Below are 21,657 nucleotides of genomic sequence, written 5' to 3' on the forward strand. Positions count from 1 at the left end.
ATAGACATTTGGAGACTGTTATCTGCTGTTTTAAACTATAGGAAATGTGAAACAGTGGTCATGTAATACTTGTCTTTCTTCTTTCTCTACCTACAATCCGAAGGATGCTCTTCATGGTCACTGTTAGAAGCCCATACAAATAAATTGGAATACAATACTTGACCACAGCCAATGATATACATGTGCCAACATCCCTGAATTATGTTTCCACATTACTGATCTCAAATTTTTATGAGCATCAATTCTCAATGTTAACTGAAAAATAATAAGTCACAGAATTTGTTAATATGATGGTGTAAAAATGTGAATGTCAACAAAACTTATAATTACAGAATCTTGCTCAGACAGCAATGTACTGAAAGCTTCATTATCATCAAAGATGAAAGTCATTGGTGTATAATTGACTAAGTCCTGAGTTCACCAACAGTGGAGTCCAACACAGGTAAACAACAATGGTGACCCCATCCACAGTGGAGCCATATCATCCCTCCAAACCTTAGCCCCTTGTTACCAAGACACTGAGGAAGTCACTACTTCTCTGCAGGTTTCCATAGCCATGTTTCCAGCAATTCATTACTGTGGCTAGTTGCAGCACACCAACCCCAGGCAGCTGACTGCTGATCACATTTTGCTAATCACCCGATTCAGCCCACATCATTTGCTTGCTTTACAATCCCACGTATCTACAGGCAAATGGATTTTTTGATCAGGCCTCTCTCAGGTGCTCCGTAGAGATCAGAAACGGAGCAAGAAGTGCAAGTCCAATGTTGCCGCTGTTACTTCACTGCTGTACTGGGCTCTCTCCTTTCCACTACAGCTCTGTGAGTATGACAGGTCTGAAAATAGTGGTGCTGCAGTTCAAAAATAGTGGTGCTGCAGTTCAAAAATAGTTCAAATGGCTCTAAGCACTACGGGACTTAACGCCTGAGGTCATCAGTCCCCTACGCTTAGAATTACTTAAACCTAACTAACCTATGGACGTCACACACGCCCATGCCAGAGGCAGGATTCAAACCTGCAACCATAGCAGCAGCGCGGTTCTGGACTAGAACCGCTCAGCCACAGCGGCCGGCATGCTGCAGTTGCTTCCTACTCATGAACTTGTTCTCTTACTAAAGTGTGCAGTAGTGTCATCAGTGGCGAGTTTTGATTAACATCCACACTTCTCTTGTTACAGTGTCGAAATTTGTGACCTCTGCCAAAGCTCAGCACAGTTTACACAGATTAATGTCACTAATATGCTAATATAGTTGTACCTGTGATGGTATCCCGAAACAGTGTTGTATTAAACATGCAACAGTGGAGATAATAGGTCAATAGCTTATCAAAAAGCTCTGCCACAGCACAAAAAGAAATGTCTAATTTCTTCACTTATGTTATTGAGAACCCACACAACTTCCACCTCATCATCGACGGCCATTAAAAAATTACATTATTCCATTGAAAAATTCTTTATTCACTCTGATACTGCTGTAGTTAGTGAAGTATTGCATGTTTAAAGCACACTACTTGCGAGTCTGTGGCACTCAAGTGCTCCGAAGATCTCAGACCAATCGGTACGGTTCATGCCTCAGGTTTCTAAAAGATAGCTAATTTAGTTATCTGTAGCAGCTGAAGCGGGTTGTGAAATTGATGTGAAGGCTACACTACCTCATCCAACTATTCTTAAGAATGGAGTGAAGTCTATTGCAGATGCTCTTAAAAAAGTGCTGTCTCCACATGTTACTCCTGCTATTACCAATAAAAAAAGTTTCTTCCCAAACTGATATGTGGATGGATGATGCATGTAAAATAACCTACACTACAGTGACTGTATCCACTGTTAGTGAAATAGAGCAGACACTAAACGAGCTTAACATGTTACTCAATGCTGGTAATAATCTAGAACAAGCCAACTATCGAACCCTATACATGGTACTTCTCTGGCGGTGAAAACTTCTGGATGATCACTTGAGCCCTGTATTAGATAATGATGGCATGATAATACTTAAATTACAATGCAGAAGTTACATGGATGGTTGAAATGATAGGATTAACTGCACTTGTACCACAAGATCTCTAAATATTGCTGAATGGGAAGTGCACAACTGTATACCCCTGTTATTCTATGACTCTGTAACATGATTGTAAGTGAATGTTACTACAAATTACGATTCCATTCTCTCCAGTTATTTGTGGTTCACACATAAGTACATCCGGGCCATCAAACAGCCACATCCATTGAAATTCCAGAGGTATGCAAGAAATGTGGACCATGTCAACAAACACCATGGGTACTGTTTTGCAGAGGCAAAAACTGATATTCTTGGCTGGTGGAAAGAACATGAAAAGACAGTACCTTCTCTGGCATGTGTAGCTACAAGCTTAACATGTCTGGAGCGTAATGTTGTGACATTTTCCTGGTTCACGGCAACAATGATCTGTTAAATACTTTTGACTTAGGTCAATTTATGTTGATACTGTTCACAAATTAAATTAATATAATGATATAACGTTATTTGCATTTAATGATCCTTTGAAACAATCTCCTAGAAATGCCTAGGTGGCGAACCATTGTCTCTCAAGAGTGTCTTGAACTTCCGATAATAAACAACAAAAAGTTGTCACATTACTCGTAAATGTTGTTAAATGACACCAGGCTTGTCTTAACAAACACAGCTAGGAACAGGCATTTAAAGTAATCTCTATGATCGGGCAAGATAGAATTCCATGTACAACATTAATGGAATGAGACTGCTAATATATACTAAGGTGGATGTAATAACCAGCAACTTCCAATTGGGATTGCGGTGATTATGTGGTGAGAGAAGGACGTAGGAGGAGTTGGACAGACAGAGTGTGAAGAAGAGAAGATGGACCAGATAGAGGGAGGAGGAGATGGACAGAAAGGGAAAAGGAGGAGACGGATGGAAAGGGAAAAGGAGGAGATGGATGGAAAGGGAAGAGGAGATGGACAGAGAAATGAGGAGATGGACAGAGAGCGAGGTGGGAGTAAGAGATGGATACATAAGCAGGCAACTCTGGGTACCGAGCTGGTGTGTGTGTGTGTGTGTGTGTGTGTGTGTGTGTGTGTGTGTGTGTGTGTGTGTGTGTGTGTGTGTGGGGGGGGGGGGGGGGGGGTTGCACGTACATATATACATCTACGTATGTAAGTACAAACAGAATAATATTCACCACTAGCAAATCAGTATTACAGTATTGGTGAACAACTTGTGACCCATCCCGGATTCACAAAAATAATGAAAATCACATCAAAATCTCCACATTAGTTGCTGGGATCACGCCTCACATACAGACAGAAAAACATTAATTTAGACTATGTATAGATAATTGTCATTCTCAACCACTGTGTGTATAGGCAATGCCACGAGTCCTCAGTTACACTCACAAATTCATGTACTTGCTCTCCTTTCTATGCCGGTAATCTCCACTTGAACCTGACAAGGTTCAAGAGACATGTTTATAGTTATTAACAGGCAGTGCAGAGACTGGCGAATCAAGTCTTCACGCATATGGAAATGGTAAATACGATGACATTATATGACCTACTGGCAAGCTGAAAGTGTGTATACAGAGCTCATTTCTGATCACTACTGCTCTGTATCACAGTATCATCACAACTACGTTCTCTTCCACACCACCTACAGAGATGATGATGCACATACCTTCCACATAGCCACTGCAAACAGATCATTGCCTCACTTACAGCCACTGCTGTTCCTGATATGAAATATCATGCCACATCTCCCTTTCTACACCTACCTACCTACCAACCAGTTCTCAAGTCCCTTGGAGATAAACAACTATTTAGTGTGGTTTCAAACTCACACTGTGACAAGAGTATGTTTATGTTTCTTTGCATTTTTATTGTTTGTGTGTTGTGGATAAAACAGTGACTGAATACAAACACAGAACTTTGTTCAACAAGATGACGACAAGGGAAAGGTTTAAATTTTACACTGGCACCCAAGCATTTACGTGTTGTTGATTTTATAAGTTCTGTTGAACAAGTTATTTTTAAACTACCTCTGATTATGCAGAGATGGTTAGAAGGCAAGCGTGTTGTGTGTTGACTGTGGTACATTCACCCAAGAGTAATATAACAGCTGCTGAGAGGGCTGCTTTACACTCAATTGGAGTGGTTTTGAATATCATTATTTTACCTGCAAATAAGGGCAGTGCTACACTGTTGTTTAACAATCTAAACATACATCTACATGGCTACCCTGCAAATCACACTTAAGTGCCTGACAGAGTGTTCATCCAACCACCTTCACAATAATTCTCTGTTAGTCTTCTCTTGAACAGTGTGTGGAAAAAACGAAGAACTATATATTTCTGTGTGAGCTGTGATTTTTCATTACTTAATTGTGGTCATCATTTCTCCCTATATAAGCTGGTGTCAACAAAATATTTTCACATTCAGAGGAGAAAGTTGGTGATTGAAATTTTGTGATGAGATTCCACCAGAACAAGAAACTCCCTTTGTTTTAACAATGGCCACCCCAAATCCTGTATCACGTCTGTGACACTTTCTCCTCTATTTTTTAAAAATACAAAATATGCTGCACTTCTCTGAACTTTCTCGAGGTACTCCCTTAATCCTATTTGGTAAGGATCCTAACCACATGACAGTACTCCAGAAGAAGACTGACAACCATAGTGTAGGCAGTCTCTTTAATAGATCTGATGCATCTTCTAAGTGTTCTGCCAATAAAACACAGTCTTTGGTTTGCCTTCTCCAGAATATTTTCTGTGTGGTCTTTCAAATTTAAGTTGTTCATAATTGTAATTCCTAGGTATTTATTTGAATTTACAGACTTAAGGTTTGAAGGATTTATCATGCAACTGGAGTTTACTGGATTCCTTTTAGTGTTCAGGTAGATGAGCTCACACTTTTCATTATGTAGGGACAATTGCCAATTTTCGCACCTCACAGATATCTTACCGAAATCATTTTGCAGTTGGTTTTGATCTTCTAATGATTTTACTAGATGCTAAACAACAGCATCATTTGCAAACAACCTACGATGGCTGCTCAGATTGTCCACTAAATCATTTATATTTGTAAGGAACAACAGGGAGCCTATAGCATTACTTCTGTTTTACTTTATGACTCTCTGTCAATTACTACAAACCATGAGTTCCATGAACCCAGTCACATAATTGAGACAATATTCAATAAGCACACATTTTGATTACAAGCTGCTTGTGAGGTACGGTGTCAATAGCAACCTAGAAATACAGAACCAATTTGAAATCACTTGTCAACAGCACTTAACACTTCATGTGAGTAAAGAATTAGTTGTATCTTAGTTCACTGGGCCCAAGTCATCTCAGACCCCAAAATTTGGGTCAACTGAGTTCACTCATCTCGTAATCACCTTTTGTCAGAATGGTTGTAGTGAAAGACAGATCATACATGTGATTCGCTACTGACCAATCATGCAAGGTGAGTGATAACAATAGCAAGATGCAACCAAAGTCTAAAGCTTTTTTACCTTATACAGAAAGCATTTCCAACGGAATTAGTAGTATTTTGTGGAAATCTGATCCCTCCAACCCTGCTCTACTCGCGAATAGTGCGTGGGAAGAATGATTGTCGGTAAGCCTCTGTATAGGCTCTAATTTCTTGAATTTTCTCCATGTGGTCAATATGCAAGATGTATGTGGAGGGAAGTTGTCTGACTCCTCCCGAAAAGTGCTGTCCCAAAATTTCAATTGTAAATCTCTCTGTGATGGCCAATGTATCTCTTGTAACGTCTGTCAGTGGAGTTTGTTTAGCATCTTCGTAATGCTCTCTCGCCAGCTAAATGATCCCGTGGTGAAACATGCCACTCTTCGTTCGTGATCTCCCCCCCCCCCAACCATCAGCCCTACCTTATAGGGATCCCAGATAGATGAACAATATTCAAGGATCGGGTGAACAAGTGCCTTATACGGCACTTCTTTCATGGATGAGTTACATTTCCTTAAAATTCTTCTGATGAATCTGAGTCTTGTGTCTGCTTTTCTCACTGTTTTATATGGTCATTCCACTTAAGGTCGCACCGGATAGTTACGCCTAGATATTTTACAGCAGATGCTGTCTCCAGCTGTTTGTCATCAATAGTGCAGCTGTACAGTAGTCGATTCTTTTCCTATGTATGCACAATATGTTATATTTATTTATGTTCAGGGTCAACTGTCAGAGTCTGCACCATTCATCAATTCTCTGCAGGTCATTCTGAAAATTCTTACTATCTTCTGGCGTTGCTACTTTGGATAAACAACTGCATCATCTGTGAATAGCCTTAAAGAGCATCCAATGCTTTCTACTTGATCATTTATATATATCATGAACAGCAACGGTCCTATCACACTTCCCTGTGGTACTCTGGATATTATGTTTACATCTGTCGATTTAGTTGCATTAAGAGCGATGTATTGAGTTCTATCTGCAAGAATGTCTTGAATCCAATTGCAGGTCTGCTCTGATACTCCATAAGTTCGTATATTTTTCATTAAACGGCGATGCGGGACGGTGTCAAATGCCTTACTGAAATCGAGGAACACAGCATCAGCCTGAGTGCCATTATCGACTGTTCTGTGGATCTCATGGAGGAACAGAGCGAGCTGAGTTTTGCAGAATCTCTGTTTGCGGAATCCATGTTGACTTTTATAGACAAGCAGTTCATTTTCCAAGAACGTCATAATTCCTGAGCATAAAACGTGTACTGTAATTCTACAGCAGATTGACCTCAACGATATAGGTCTATAATTGTGTGGTTCTGTCTTACGGCCTTTCTTAAAAACAGGAATGACTTGCACTTTTCTCCAGCCATTAGGCACCTTTCGTTGCTCAAGCGATCTACAATGAATTACTGCTAGAAGGGGAGCAAGTTCTTTTGCATAATCTTTATGGAATCTTGTAGGTATCTCATCTGGTCCTAAAGCCTTTCCACTAAGTCATTGCAGCTGCTTTTCAATTCTGCGATCGGTTATCTCAATATCTGCCATTTCAACATTCGTTCGACGACTGAAAGGAGGGACAGTGTTACGATCTTCCACTGTGAAACAACTTGTACTCAAAGTGAAATACACAGCAGTCTAGTGCTCTATCACATTAACAGTATTGAACCAGCACATGTTGCGAAATATATTCAGGATGGATACATCCAAAGCTTCTCCATTATCTATGTGTGAAGGAATAAATATGATTCCAGAAACTATTTTGCACTACAAACTGAACACACTATGTCAGCAGTCCTCCGAGCTGTTTGTGCTAGAACCAGGTCACACCACATCTACATGGTGCACATAATAAAAACACCTGAGGTATGCCCAAGTTTTGCAGGCACTTAAACATCCCATTCATGTTAAAGGATGCAGCTAATGCAAAACTAGCAGACTTCTCAGAAGCAACTAGAGTAATTTGACAAAACAATTCTAATCATTTAGTCCCTTAGAAGATTGTAATTAAGAAACCAAATGGAACCTAATTCATTTGTGGAGATTCAAAAGCTCATTAAACTCATGATCACAGAGTAGCACTATCTACACTATGGTATGAAGATTTATTGTCAAGACTGTCCGCAGGAAAAATGTTCAAAAATAGAATGTCTACAACAGATTACACAACAAACGCAAGGGTATGTGAACTACGTCGACACACATTCACAGCTATCATTGGATGAGGAGTTACAGCAGTATGTGGTTGTTATACATCCTGTTCGTTATGTTAGTAACTCCATCTATCATTCAGGGCAGCAAGTGCCCTTGACCACATTCCAGCAATATCTACAACAGATTACTGGACAAATATTAGGGTACGTGAACTATGTAGACAATATAATCATTACAAGATGGTCAAATGAACTTCTTGTGGAATACCTCACTTTATTATTCCACGTTTTATGGAAAAATGGACCATATTTTGTGAAGAAATGATATACAAACCTGGGATACTTGTCTTCAAATGATAGAAAACCTGCAAATTCCTTGATAGATCCAATTTCAATACACAGAGAAGGAGTTCTATTTATATGGCCTCAGGTATGTGCTGGAGTACACAGAAGTTGAAGTAATAATTGCTGCAAGCACGCTGCCTTGCCATTTTGCAGCAGGGAAGCCACTAGTAGATGCTATGGACATGTTACAGTGTGGTACCCAGATGCTACTATCCCTCGAGAAATCGGACACTTCACAGAATCCAATCACATTCACATCAGAGACACTGAAATAAAACCACCTCACATTGATCGCAGATAGTACAGAAGGCATTGAATATTATAAGTGGAATGAAGAAATTTCACAATTATCTGTACAGCATGAAATACCAACAGATTACAAGCGACGAACTCTTGTTAGAATAAATGCCTTTCTGTGCTAAAATGACTAACGAACATCACAGCAGCTTCAGAGATGGTCATTACTACTTCACAACTATCACAACCATCTCCATTATTGACAGACACTGTGACAAGTGAATGCTTACGCACTGTCGGAATTGTTAATGAGTTTTCAAAACCTCCTTAGCTATGTTATTTCAAGTAGATACAATTAGCAAGATAATATTCCAAGGGTTCCCAGTGGATACATTTAGAATTTCTTGGGAAATGGATTGGGACCCATCCATGAAGTAGGTCTGTAAGTAAATTCACAGAGGTTGGTAGAACAAAAATAGGGATAGCCTCACCAGTTCCCACACTTTTTAACATGACTCTCCAATTAATTACAAAAAGAGGCATAACTCCTTAGTGGTCTGAGACTTAACTCAGGTGGCCATCGCTACAGCAAGGACAGATACTCTAATAGCATTATTGAGGGTATCGGGGCATTGCCCAAAAAATTATCTGGACTGTCACTATTGTTACAGACCACAAATAGACACTTCCACAGAACAAAAAATTTACCAGTGTAAGAAGTGTTCAGCACATACACGATATCTTGCAATAATATGCTGAAATTTTGACATATACATCATTATGGTCTACTTATGCAGTGTGTGAAATTTGGCTTGGATACCACTTGTCCCTTTTGTGCTACCACACTTCGAAAATCAATGTTTTTCAGGTAATTTTTCAAATTTTTGCATTTTCGTGTGCATGTAACTCAGTTTTTGTGACTGATATGGGCATGATGAGTTCTGTGTGTGTTTAGACCACATTAAGCTTACCACAAAAAGAATTATACCCATTTTGAGTGAATTATATTTGGCATAGAAGGCACCTACAATATGTACCTTTTAGCGTATTACAATTTTTTAATCACATTTTGGAATTTTTTATTTTCCCTCAGAAATATGTTGTTGGTGTTTTGATTCATGGAGTGTGTTCTCTAAATGGATGTTACTGGGTTGTAAAAATTTCACTGGACAGTGTGGAATAGTTCCAAAGACCTGAAGTTGGGTCTGAAGATAGATTGCCAAATGCGGGGTTGCAATTTCCGGGTCACGCAACCTTCTTTCACAAGTCATAATTCTGGAACTAATTGGCAGGGGAAACTAATACTTTGTACATGAGTGTTCCACACATGGTAGAATCAGTGTACTGAATTTCAGTCAAATCTGAAACTATGAGCTGGAGCCCCTGGTTGAACTGACATGGAATGACCCCACAGGGTTCTGCTCAAGATCCATGGCTTTTCTTCATCTATATAAATAATCTGCCACTACACATAACAGATCATCCACAAATTTTTCTTTTTTCAGATGACAAGTGTTAATGTGAAAGATGTAGAAAGTAACGTAAATCATAGAGGTAATAAAGTAATCACTAACATTTATTCAGGCAGATGTGCGGCCTCATTTCATGAACTTCATGTTGACCATTGTTCAGGTGCCTCAGTATTCTTCCTCTGCCACCATTGCATATACATTCCAATCAGGGAATTTGTTGTTAACAATACTGATTCATTCAAAAAAAACTGCAACAGCCATTCAAGATAGAAAAACAATACACACTTCTTTCACACTTCCTTAAGCACCGTACAGAAAGATCTGTGCTATTTAGTATCTTTCATTTTTCAATAGGCTTTCAGCAGAACTAAGGCAAAGAAAATGAGAAACCCCAAGCATTCAAATCCACGTTGAAAGGTTTTCTGGCAGTTACCACACCTTTACTGTAGCGGAAGTTTGTGGTGTAGCTCCCCTAATTGGGGTGGTCCCCCAATTGTTTATGTTTTACAAGGTTAGTTACTTATGACAGTCTTGTTATTTTTATGAGCAGTGTCCCACTAAGTAACTTCTTACTGTATTCATTCAAACTGTTTCACAAGTAGTAACTGTTTTCACTTTCTTTGTATTGTGCTTTATGTTGCTGACTTGCACATACACTTGTGTTTCTTTACTTCAGACCATTAAGGGAACACAAAGAATCAGACTTCCTCGCAGATTAAAACTGTGTGCCGGACCGAGACTCGAACCCGGGACCTTTGCCTTTCATATGCCTTTTAATCTGCCAGGAAGTACCATAAGTTCCATATCAGTTCACACTCTGTTGCAGAGTGAAAATCTCAATCTGGAAACATTCCCCAGGCTGTGGCTAAGTGATGTGTCTGCAATATCTTTTCTTCCAGAAGTGCTAGTCTTGCAAGGTTCACAGCAGAGATTCTGTGAAGTTAGGAAGGTAGGAGATGAGGTACTTGTGGAAATGAAGCTGTGAGGACAGGTCGTGTCGTGCTTGGATAGCTCAGACGGTAGAGTACTTGCTTGAAAAAGGCAAACGTCCTGAGTTTGAGTCTTGGTCTGGCACACAGTTTTAATCTGCCAGGAAGTTTCATATCAGTGCACACTCTGCTGCAGAGTGAAAATCTCATTCTAGAAACAATCAGGTACTTCTAGAGGCAGTGTCTACTGCCTTGAACTATTGTATGTTGAATAAAATATCAATGTCCATTTGTAAACCCTCTGAGTAACTTTTGTGACATTACAAAATGAACAAAATGTAGTAACAGGTAATTTTCACAAACAACATCTATCAAGCCCAAGATGTAATTAGTCCTGTGCAAAAATGAGCAAACAATAACATCAGAACTTGGGATCTTAATGAGTTCGGCATGACAACACAAAAGGGCAAAGATTTGAATGTTTTAATGTGCAACCTATTACTTAAGTTCTAGAATCTGGTAACTGCAAATGTATTGGTTCAAATGGCTCTGAGCACTATGGAACTCAACTGCTGTGGTCATAAGTCCCCTAGAACTTAGAACTACTTAAACCTAACTAACCTAAGGACATCACACACATCCATGCCCGAGGCAGGATTCGAACCTGCGACCGTAGCGGTTGTGCGGTTCCAGACTGTAGCGCCTTTAACCGCTCGGCCACTCCGGCCGGCTGCAAATGTATTATTATTGCTTTACCTCCCCCCACTTTCTCACATTCTGAAAATTATGAAACAGGATCAAGTTCCATAAAATCATTCTTGTCTATCATTCAGAGCTTAATTACTGGTTTCTTTCAGTATAATATTCTTAAATCTCAACTTCCACATTACAGTTTTATGCCACGTCCCCACTATTTCCCAGCCCCCTTCATCCACCACCAGCCGTGTCTAAACTGTATTGTTCCCTCTCCTCACCCAGATTTATTTGAGACTGCTATCCCTTGTCTCTTTTATGCTATTCGGCCTGTGAGCATCAGTACGTTGTGTATCACGTCCTTCATATACATGATCCAGTCACATTAATCTGACCACATGCCAAAAGCCTAAATAACCACCTTTTGCAGCATGGACAACAGCAAGATGTGCAGGAAAAATGCCACAGAGGTTCAAGAAGGTACCGACAGGGATGTGGAGCCATGCCAACTCCAGTGCTGTGGCAAGCTGCATTAGTTTTCTTGGTTGAGGATCCATGGCGCCAACAGCCCAATTGAGATGGTCCCACAGATTCTTGATTGGGTGCAAATCCAGGGAGTTTCGTGGCCAGTAGAGTACAGTGAACTTAGCCTTGTGCTCTTCAAACCACACCCATCCACTGCAAGCTGTGTGACATGTTACATTGCCTGACCAGCAGATGTCACTGCGCTGAGAAAAAACGAACTGTATGTTCTGGCGGGCAAGGTCCCCCAGGATAGATGCTTACTGATAGATATGTACTTGTGTTGATCCATTGTGCCTCCCAGAATGACAAGGGAAAGCAACAGAAACATTCCCCAGACCATAACTTTCCATGCTCTGACTTGGACCCTTTGCTTTCAGGCACTTCACACACCAACAGTCATCTGTGAGATGGAGCACAAAATTTGATTCCTCTGAAAAGGACACCTGTCACTTCTCAGAGGATACCCAGTTGTAGTTTTGGCATGGAAATTGCAGTCGTTGCTGCCAATGATCGGCAGTTAGTGTGGGTGCATGAACCAGGCACTTGCTGCAGAGGCCCATCTGCAGCAACATTTGCTGAATGATTGTTGAGGAGACACACTTGGTAGACCCCCTTGCAAATCAACTACACAACTACACAGCCATCACTCACCCCTGTCATCTATGGCCCGTGGTGCACCACAGTTACCGCGGCATCAATTTTGGATAGCACCATTTAGCCATGCACAGTATAGTTTAGCCATGGTGGCCTACAAACAGTTTACAAAATCAGTAGTTTTGGAAATGCTTCCATCCTTGGCCCAAAAACCAATGATCACGGTCTTTTGGACATCAGATGAATCATTCCATCTCTGCATTACGACAACGACTGCACTGTTTTCCACATCCCCCGGCACACTTTATATAACCTTCACTGCTAGTGCTGCCACCTACTGTATATAAGTGGTTATTGCACATTGACAATGAACATAGATAGTGGTCACATTAATACAACTGGACCGTGTATATACCTTACCTTATTTACCCAGAATTTTCCTTCACACACGAAGCAAAAAGTGACTAATGGAAAAGTTAATTTTTGTGAAAAATAGCTGTGTGATATCTTATTCCACATAACAATTTCATAATTTATATGACACTTTGTTACAGTGAGCTGTCCAGTGCTTAAAGTTCTTTTTTATCTTTTTAACAGGGCAACACAGTTTATGTCAGAAGGTCCATTTTAGGTTCACAGTACATTTCTGTTCTATTTGAATTAATTATGAGTGTAAGAATAAGGAAATAGATAATATACATATACACTAACATCAATCATCATCTTAACAACTGGAACTGTCCTCTGAATTTGATTGAAAATTTAAAAAATTAAAATGCTCACAATTTAGCATAATGACTTATGAATAACCATACTGGCAGATCCACTGAATAATTATATCATATCACAAGCCCAATCACATTATATTTCTGTTAATAAATACAACTAGACAAGTTCTTTGCACATTCACCCCATCTTACTGTAGACTATAATGAAACAGCTTTTATATTACTATGGGGAACCTAATGGATATGTGACAGATAAAGATCCACTACACTGGAAAAACATCTAGAAATATACCAGTATTACATAAAGCTATATCACATTTCTTCAGCCAACAACCTGAGTCAGACGAGGTGCTTCACTACTTACGTTGACCTTTATCTGTTATATATGTGGATTAGGTTCCTTGTATTGACATAAAATCTGTTTCACTATACGTTACAAGAAGATGGCACAAATGTGCCAAAACCAGTTTAGGCATGTGTGTTAATGGAAATGTGGTGGGTCTGAAACTGTGACATGATAATTATTCACAATAAATATTAGTGTAATACATGTAATGTAGCACATACCTGACTACACGTAGGTGTTTGAGAAATAAATTGACTAGATAGATCCCTACGTGGACCAGAGTGTATTTTTGCCAGCTCCTGAAATAAATGCAGGTTTGTTTCAGAAATTTTGGACAATAGTCATTGATGTCTATAAGCAAATGAATTTTTCCTTTACTTTCAGAACTGTAACAAAATTTGTGTCTAAGTAATCTTCAAACTATGACAAATACTTATTCAGGAATGAAATGTGTAAAGAAACAGGGAATTCTTTTTAAATACTTTAAAAAACAAATTTGGTAGAATAAAAACAATGGTAGGAGTAAAGGTAACAATTCGCCAAATAGAGCTTTTGGACACGTGCACAATGAGTACCATGTCATAATACCACTGACTGGTGAGTGTACAATGTCCAAAGATTTGGATGTCAGTATTTTCGTGCAACATCATGCCTCCCCAAACTGTAACACCAAGACCACCAAAACAATCATGTTCGACAATGCTGGATCTACCCTCCTATGGCGAGAGGTGGGAACACGTAATACACACAATAACATTGTCGAACATGATTATTTTGGTGGTCCAAATGTTGCAGTGGGGGGGAGGCCTAATGTGTATCTTTGAATACGTTTTTGTGTGCATCTTCTCATAGATGCATTTGGTCCTGACTTCATTTTTATGGATGACAATGCGCGACTGCATCAAACTGCACAGATCGAGCATCTCTTGGAACTAAAGGATATTTGGTGAATGGACTGGTCTGCTCATTGCAACCCAATTTAAATCCCATCGAGCACATGTAGGATGCACTGAGGAGATGTACTGCAGCATGTCCACAAGTACCAAGAGCCATACAGCAGCAGTCAATCGCACTGGTGGAGGAATGAAATGTGCTACCACAAGAACTTCTCACCATGCTTGTAGTCAGCATGGGAGCACACTGCAGAGCATACACTGTCGTCCATGGTGGCCACACACCCTATTAAGAAACATATAATGTTGTCTATAATACCAAGGAGACCATAATGAATTGTGGTGACTTCAGTTTAACTACTGTCTTTGAATAAAAGCACCTTTTCTGTTAATGTCACTGAATATTTCTTTCTGTTATCTTCTGTACAATACTGTTAGAAGTTCTGTGTCTTTATGGCTCAGTTTTATTGAGTTGTGTTACTTGGCAGTGACATGTCAGGTGAAAGTTATTTTCATTATCAAGTTTTGCACCTTAGTGTACTTCGACTCAATTTAAATTACAAAATCATTCACATTCCAAGGGTCAGAATTTTGAATGACTATGTCTAAAGGAAATCTTTCTAAAAGGTAGTTATGAGAACCTGTAAGAAACAAAGCTAGCATTGTCAGTTTCAGCAATCTGATCACTTACAGTCAACTAACAGCTAATTTTAGGGAATATGGCTACTTCAAAACTTTGTCTAATGATTTATTAATCAATTACCTGCACGATCCTTGTAATAATTTTACTTTGTGAACAATAACCTATTTTTATATATTTTAATGTACCTGTTGTAAATCATGGAGGTCAATTGCTGCAGGTCGTGGACGATGATGTCGTATGAGTTCTTCACGAGTAACAGTCTGGCTAGGTGACATTACTCCACTACTGTTTGTGCCACTACTGTCTACATGTACTGCTGTAGGTACCTAAATATTAAAGTTCAATTCAGTAACTGTAAGTGCATAAGGTTACATAGATAATGAGGATTACAGCAAGTATATTATGCAGGGAAGAAAAAGTTCTAAAACATGCAATGTAAGTGATATTTTCCACCTTGTGTTTTCTGAACAAATGATCCAGACAAAAAAACATGGTAACATCAAGCACAAACATAAAAGGCATACGGAATTAAGATGGCTGGAGAAGAAAGGTGGTGGCAGCATGAGAGGGTAAGATGAGAATTGGGGGGGGGGGGGGGGGGGCTAAGATTTAAGAAGTGAGGAAATGGCAGAGGGGGAGAGTGAGGGAAGAGGATTTCCATAAGGCACGGTAAGAGCTAGTGTAGAGGATCAACAGAAGAGGTCTGAGTGATTGTGTTAAGAAGGGGGTCCCACGAGAGCGGTTAGGGGTTAAACGAATAGGTGCTTAAGGTATAAGACAGTTAAAGGAGTCAGGAGAGGTGAAGATATAAGAGGGGAATCTGAGATGGGAGGGGGGGCAGAAGGGGGGAGGAGGTGACAGGGGTTAATGGGGTAGTGGTGAGTGGAGGGGCAGGAAAAGGTAGTTGGAAGGGTGGGCAGTGAACTGACATAAATTGAAGATGGGGGAGAGGGAGGGAGGGCGCAGGATGGAGGATAAATTTTAGTAGTTTCCATTAAGCAAGATATGAAAAAGGTCATAAGCACTCTGGATATAACAATAATCATTGTTATATGAGGAAAAATATGACTTTTGAACTATATCCTTACATGTGCCCCATATGAAGTTGTTGCTTCAGTGTGCAACACTGACAATGGATGTAATACAGCTGGTTGTTCTTGTTCACTTGCAGGAAGACTAACATCACTTGAGGCGACGCCTCGTGCTTGAGAAGCTGCTCCAGTTGTGAATCCAATTTGAGGAGAAAGTGGACCCTGTGCAGAAATGTGAGCTATGTACAAAAAATTCTATTCTTTCACTAAACATGCATGCAAGCGCGCGCCCACACACACACACACACACACACACACACACACACACACACACACACACACACACACACCATGCTCATTATGCACTGCTATTTCAGTATTTTCTATAGCTAGTAGCAGAAATCGAGACGCACAGGGCCTGAAAATGCTATGTAATATAAGAGAAAACGACATAAATAATAATTAACCATACATGAAATTAGGTATGTGTAGAAACAACACATTATACTTCCACAACCATGCCAACCTCCTGCAGGGTGCCAGAGCAAACTAACAGATAAGCAAGGTCACAACATAAGAAAAGAACATTCTATGTTAGTACATTCACAGGAAAATTAGATGATAAAAGGTGGAAGGAAACATACAATTACAACCCCCCTAAAAGACCACACTCAAGCACACAAAACAACAGCACATAGCTCTATAGTAATTCAAGGTTGATTACGAAATATGTGCTGCATTTGGAACTATTCTGACAGACTACATTCTGACACGAAATATATTATTTCCTGAAAATCATGAACTTTGGAAGCAATGTTTTTACATATTACCTTCATGCAAAACTGTAGTGTGTGCATCTGATCACATGATAATACTGAATCAGAGCTAATATATTCCTAGTGACTAAACATTGTTGGATGGAGACACTCCAGTTGCACAATGCCGTCATCAGAATAGTAACAATTTATGATAAATATGGCAAGCTGTAACACTAATAACTAACTATGCAGGCTGTTGCAAACTATTACAGGCTATTTTTTGCTGTCGAATCCAGTATCCTGTGAAGCCTCCAAGAGATACAAGAAGTTTGTACGAGTTTCTGGACCACACACTCTTAAGATGCACAGAACAAAAGTCTATATTAACCCAAAAAGAAACAAACTCATCACACAGTAAGTCAAAAATACAATTATGAAAAAATTATACCCAATTAAGAAACAAGATCAGCACCTACGAAAGTAAAGGTTATTCAGGTGTAAATGAAAGGAGCAATAAATTGACAATTCCAACAGCAAAATATGTTTGAGACACAAAGAAAGCACAAAAAAATAAAATGTCAAAAGGAATGAGGCAGCTATTAAAAAGAAAGTGAACATTCCTTGCAAACAGCCCCAGGAACATGATATAACAATCTGAATTTTACATAACTATTTGGAAAGGCATTCGAGAGGTTGCAAGGAAACAGAATCCAAATTTCTTAAGAGAAACAATCATGAGGAAGAAAGTATGACAAAAACAAAACAACAACATACTGTGTGGAGACAATATTTCATAGCTCTATGGCAGATGTCACCGTTGCTACCCCAACAGAGAGAAAATAGAACAGGCATTCCAAAATGTCTTTAAATGTCCATACAGTTCAAGAGAAGAAGTAAAAAAGTAATTAATAATAAAAATAATGACATTCTAGAAGTAATGTCACTTATGTGCGTTATACTGTTCAAGTTAATGAAGAAAGGGAAGTAGCCACAATATGCTGTTTTAATATATTTTTTTAAAGCCAAAGGGAAAATTATATAAAAGAAACTTGCAGAATTGTTTACAGGTGTTTTTTTTTTTTTTTGTGAAAAGTCAATTCAAGAAATATTACAGACTAATTGGCCCTTCTAGCTGTAACATACAAGATTTTTAAAGTATCACTAACTGCAATATATTTTGATAAGGAGAAGGAATAAGATAGCTTTGGAGATCAATGGTTTTCAAATCCTTAACAAAATTATAGACCTGATCTACGGAACAGACCAACGAGTAGGACTTACCACTTTTTGTCTAGGATTCCTATTTCTGAGAAAGCTCTTGATTCATTTTCAATACAATATGTACACACAGCCTTTGAGGGACAAGGTGTCAATTCTTCATACATCTGTATGCCGAAGAATATATACACATCAATGCTGCTTCATTGGGATAGGGAGAAATGCAGTCAGGCAAGGAAATTTCTTATCGCTAAAACTATTACCAGCAATGTTATAGGATACATGGCCTCAAACTGGGGAGAAGAGCAAGAAAGAATATTTCTTGTGGAACATATCTGAACCACCTCCATTTTGCTGACGACACTGTATTGTTTATCTCCAATGCAGATAAACTTCAACTATGAATGGAACAAATTAATAGAGCGAGTTTGACATTAGAACTGAAAATGAATTATCCTGAGACTAGAATAATTTATAGCCAATGTACTGGAAAGAAAACAGTAAATATCAACAATGAAGTCCTAAAACAAGTTAATGGGTTCTTGTATTGGAGGCAATCACGTGATCAACTAAGTGAGATTTTCCAAACTATGCTCTCTATATGACTTATAAGGAAAGCTTATAAATCCATGTGTGTAATTGGATTTGACTTGTGACAGTGAGGCAGCCTTTAAACGAAAAAACCATTCAAAGCCTGAGGACTGTTCAGTAAGTAATGTAGATGCATACTGGGAATTACCAGGGACAAAAAAAAAGAAACCACTATTTTGTGGTAAAATAACTCCTTTTTTGTTTACTGAAAAATTAAAAGGGTTACTGTCTTACTAACAAAGCAACGAACAGCTGGAAGATGCTAAACTTGTCCGATTGCTACTCTGGAAAATCAGACTAGTAGTGTTTACAAAGCTTATACCCCCTTTTTTATATATATCTCTCTAACAAGTACCTATCTTCTTGCCTTCAGTCATATGCTCTGAGTAGCCTGGAATGTACTACTTCTTTCTATGGAGTGTAAGTATTAATTAATACCACATTCACACAAAGGTAATCACACATAACCACAAACCAACAATAAAAGGAACTGTGATGTGAGAGACTAACTCAGAATATTTTCTCACTTCATATCTTTACAGTGCTGACATCTTCACCATGGCATGAATGCCAAGACACAACACACTTATGCTAGCAGTTACAGGATAGGAGAAGTTCTAGTGCAAATCTAGAAAGTCACTCAAAGAGTGATTGCCTATATATCCAGGGAATTTAAAAAATCTAAGAAGAATTACTGTATGACAGAGGAAATGTGTCCTGCTGGGCAGTTAGTATGTTCCTAGCCTATTTATATGGTAGAACATCTCTGTTGTGATTGACAATCATTTTTTAGCCTGTCTGAGAAGCTTGAAAGATCCATCAGGATGATTGGCAACATGGACACTGAAGCTTCAGAACCACACTGTCACAGAAGTATACGAAAATTGGCACAAATGTGAATGTTGATTGTCTTTTGTGGAATAAATTGGAAGAGCATCATGGTGGTGACAATATATCACTCATCTCTGCACTAATAGAAACTTTAGCTGAAAAAAGACAACATCCAACATTAATGGAGATCATATAGGCCTTAGAGAAGGAAGAAGGTTTAAAGAGAAAAAAAAAAGGGTCCAACCAACAACTCCAGCTTATTTATAGCCAACCATACTGATTTACATTAGTTCTTGATGATGACCTAAGTATCTGATTCCAGATTGTGTGTGACAAAATGAACATTGGGATCAGAAATAAAAGGATCCTGCAGATTAGCAGGGGTGTTTCTCAACCTGATAAAATGTACATTTTATAAAACAGCAGAATGTCATGTTGGTCACAAATCTTAAAGAACAAAATCAATATACAAGCAATAAATTAAACTGCATGAATAAAGTTAGTAGAAGAATGTAACACACACACCAGATGGCTAAATATCACGTTCTATGTCACTGACCTGTAGAGAAGCAATTTTGGACATGGTGCACATTTCTATTGTATACTGACACCTAGCGTAATATGTTGATCCTGCACCACTGTTATATAGGGGTAACCTGTCATAATATCATGGGTAGATTTAATAAATGTGCACATTAAGGAAATATGGTGGCACATAAAATGCTTCACTAAAAATGTATAATCAGATAAATTAATTCTACGTATTATTAATAACACAAAAAAATTATTAAATTCACAAACCAAACTTCCCACATGAGCAAAATCAGTTTTTTGTGCAATTAGAAGCATGCTGAAATTAAAATGTCTATATATTTAATAAAATACCATACTGGAATACCAGCTGAGTAACAGTGTCGTCTTGAAGTAATATTTTGCCAAGTTTCTTACTTCTTACATTCCAGGAAATTCTGAAGATGAGCTCATTTGAAGATTCCAAGTAGAAAACAAGTGAAACAGTTCCATGATTACACCATTACTTAGATTGTAAACCTGAGAATACATAAGTGAAATTCACTGAGAAATACTGCATTCAGATATGCTAATATACTTGTTCTCAAACCAAAGAGGCACTGCATTTATCCTAGAACACTATATAACCGATCATATATAGTTCATGGGCACTGGCACTTTGAGGACACTGAATACTCAATTGCCATGTCAGCACGTATGGGCCATGTTCTGATGAATGTATATTTTATCATTTGTGACAAAACACTGAATATGCATTTTACGAGTTCTGAGGTACTGGTAACTTAATATTCTACAAAGCCTTAACTATCAACAATGGGATTTTAAGGAACCTTTTGGCACGCCATTAATTGTCATCATACTTCCCTCCCATTTTGAGGTACTGTACATTGTTTATACTGGTACTAGAAATACTGGATTTTCACAAACATACAGGTAAACCAGACATACTGAATGCAAATTCAAATTCCAATTTTTATTGCTTCAAAACACCTTTTGCAGAGTTAAAAATCAAGAGGGGATGCAAACCAATGATAATAATTGTGGGATTCTCCTGACCTCACCTGCTTCTCACATGTGAGTAGCCTTTTGAACATACCTCAAAGACCATCACCTTCTTTTGGAGGCTACTTTGGTAAAGATCCCATCAAATTCTATCCTGTAAAGCAATGAAAGGGGTTTGTCTCCTTCATAGTTCAGTACACAATAATGACGTGTTGGAATTTTGTGCATGTAGTCCAGTCAATACAGGAAAATTAGGGGAAAAAATTATACAACCACAAATTTTTGTACAGCAGTACAGGAGGTGTAATAACTGACATAGTAAAAACCCTTACCAGTGGAGTGCTAGTGCAGGGGTGAAGGGGCATTTATAGGTCACTTTTTTATGGTTTTCTTGAATATCTTTACTACACTTCCAACAGACATAGGGAAGAAATGCCAATGTGCCCTCCCTGCAGCAGTCCCCATGTTGCTAACTCAAGGTAGCCTGGCCAACGGCAGGATGGTGGCCCCTGCAGCAAAGACGCAACAGTGAACAAGGCGACGCTGACTGGCAAATCTGAAGCCAGGGTAGCAGAATGAGGAAATGATAGCAGCCCCACAGCATGCGAATGGATGGAATGTCCCACCAATTGTGGCGCTGACCGGCTGCAGGCGAGAAATGCTGGCTAAACCTAAGACGACCGAGG

At 38.9% G+C, this 21,657-nt stretch overlaps 1 protein-coding gene across 1 annotated transcript in view; it reads right to left on the reverse strand.

Annotated features, from left to right (window-relative positions):
• LOC126470079 (uncharacterized) overlaps nt 1-21,657 on the reverse strand; it is a 325,220-nt gene that overhangs the window by 78,666 nt on the left and 224,897 nt on the right. Inside the window, exons 18-20 of the mRNA XM_050097591.1 lie at nt 16,098-16,262; nt 15,195-15,335; nt 13,695-13,772 (exon numbers count right to left, since the gene is read on the reverse strand). Of these exons, the coding sequence (XP_049953548.1) occupies nt 13,695-13,772; nt 15,195-15,335; nt 16,098-16,262 (384 nt within the window). The remainder of the gene's footprint in view (nt 1-13,694; nt 13,773-15,194; nt 15,336-16,097; nt 16,263-21,657) is intronic.

This window comes from Schistocerca serialis, chromosome 3, assembly GCF_023864345.2.
Source record: "Schistocerca serialis cubense isolate TAMUIC-IGC-003099 chromosome 3, iqSchSeri2.2, whole genome shotgun sequence".
Classification (NCBI taxonomy): domain Eukaryota; kingdom Metazoa; phylum Arthropoda; class Insecta; order Orthoptera; family Acrididae; genus Schistocerca; species Schistocerca serialis.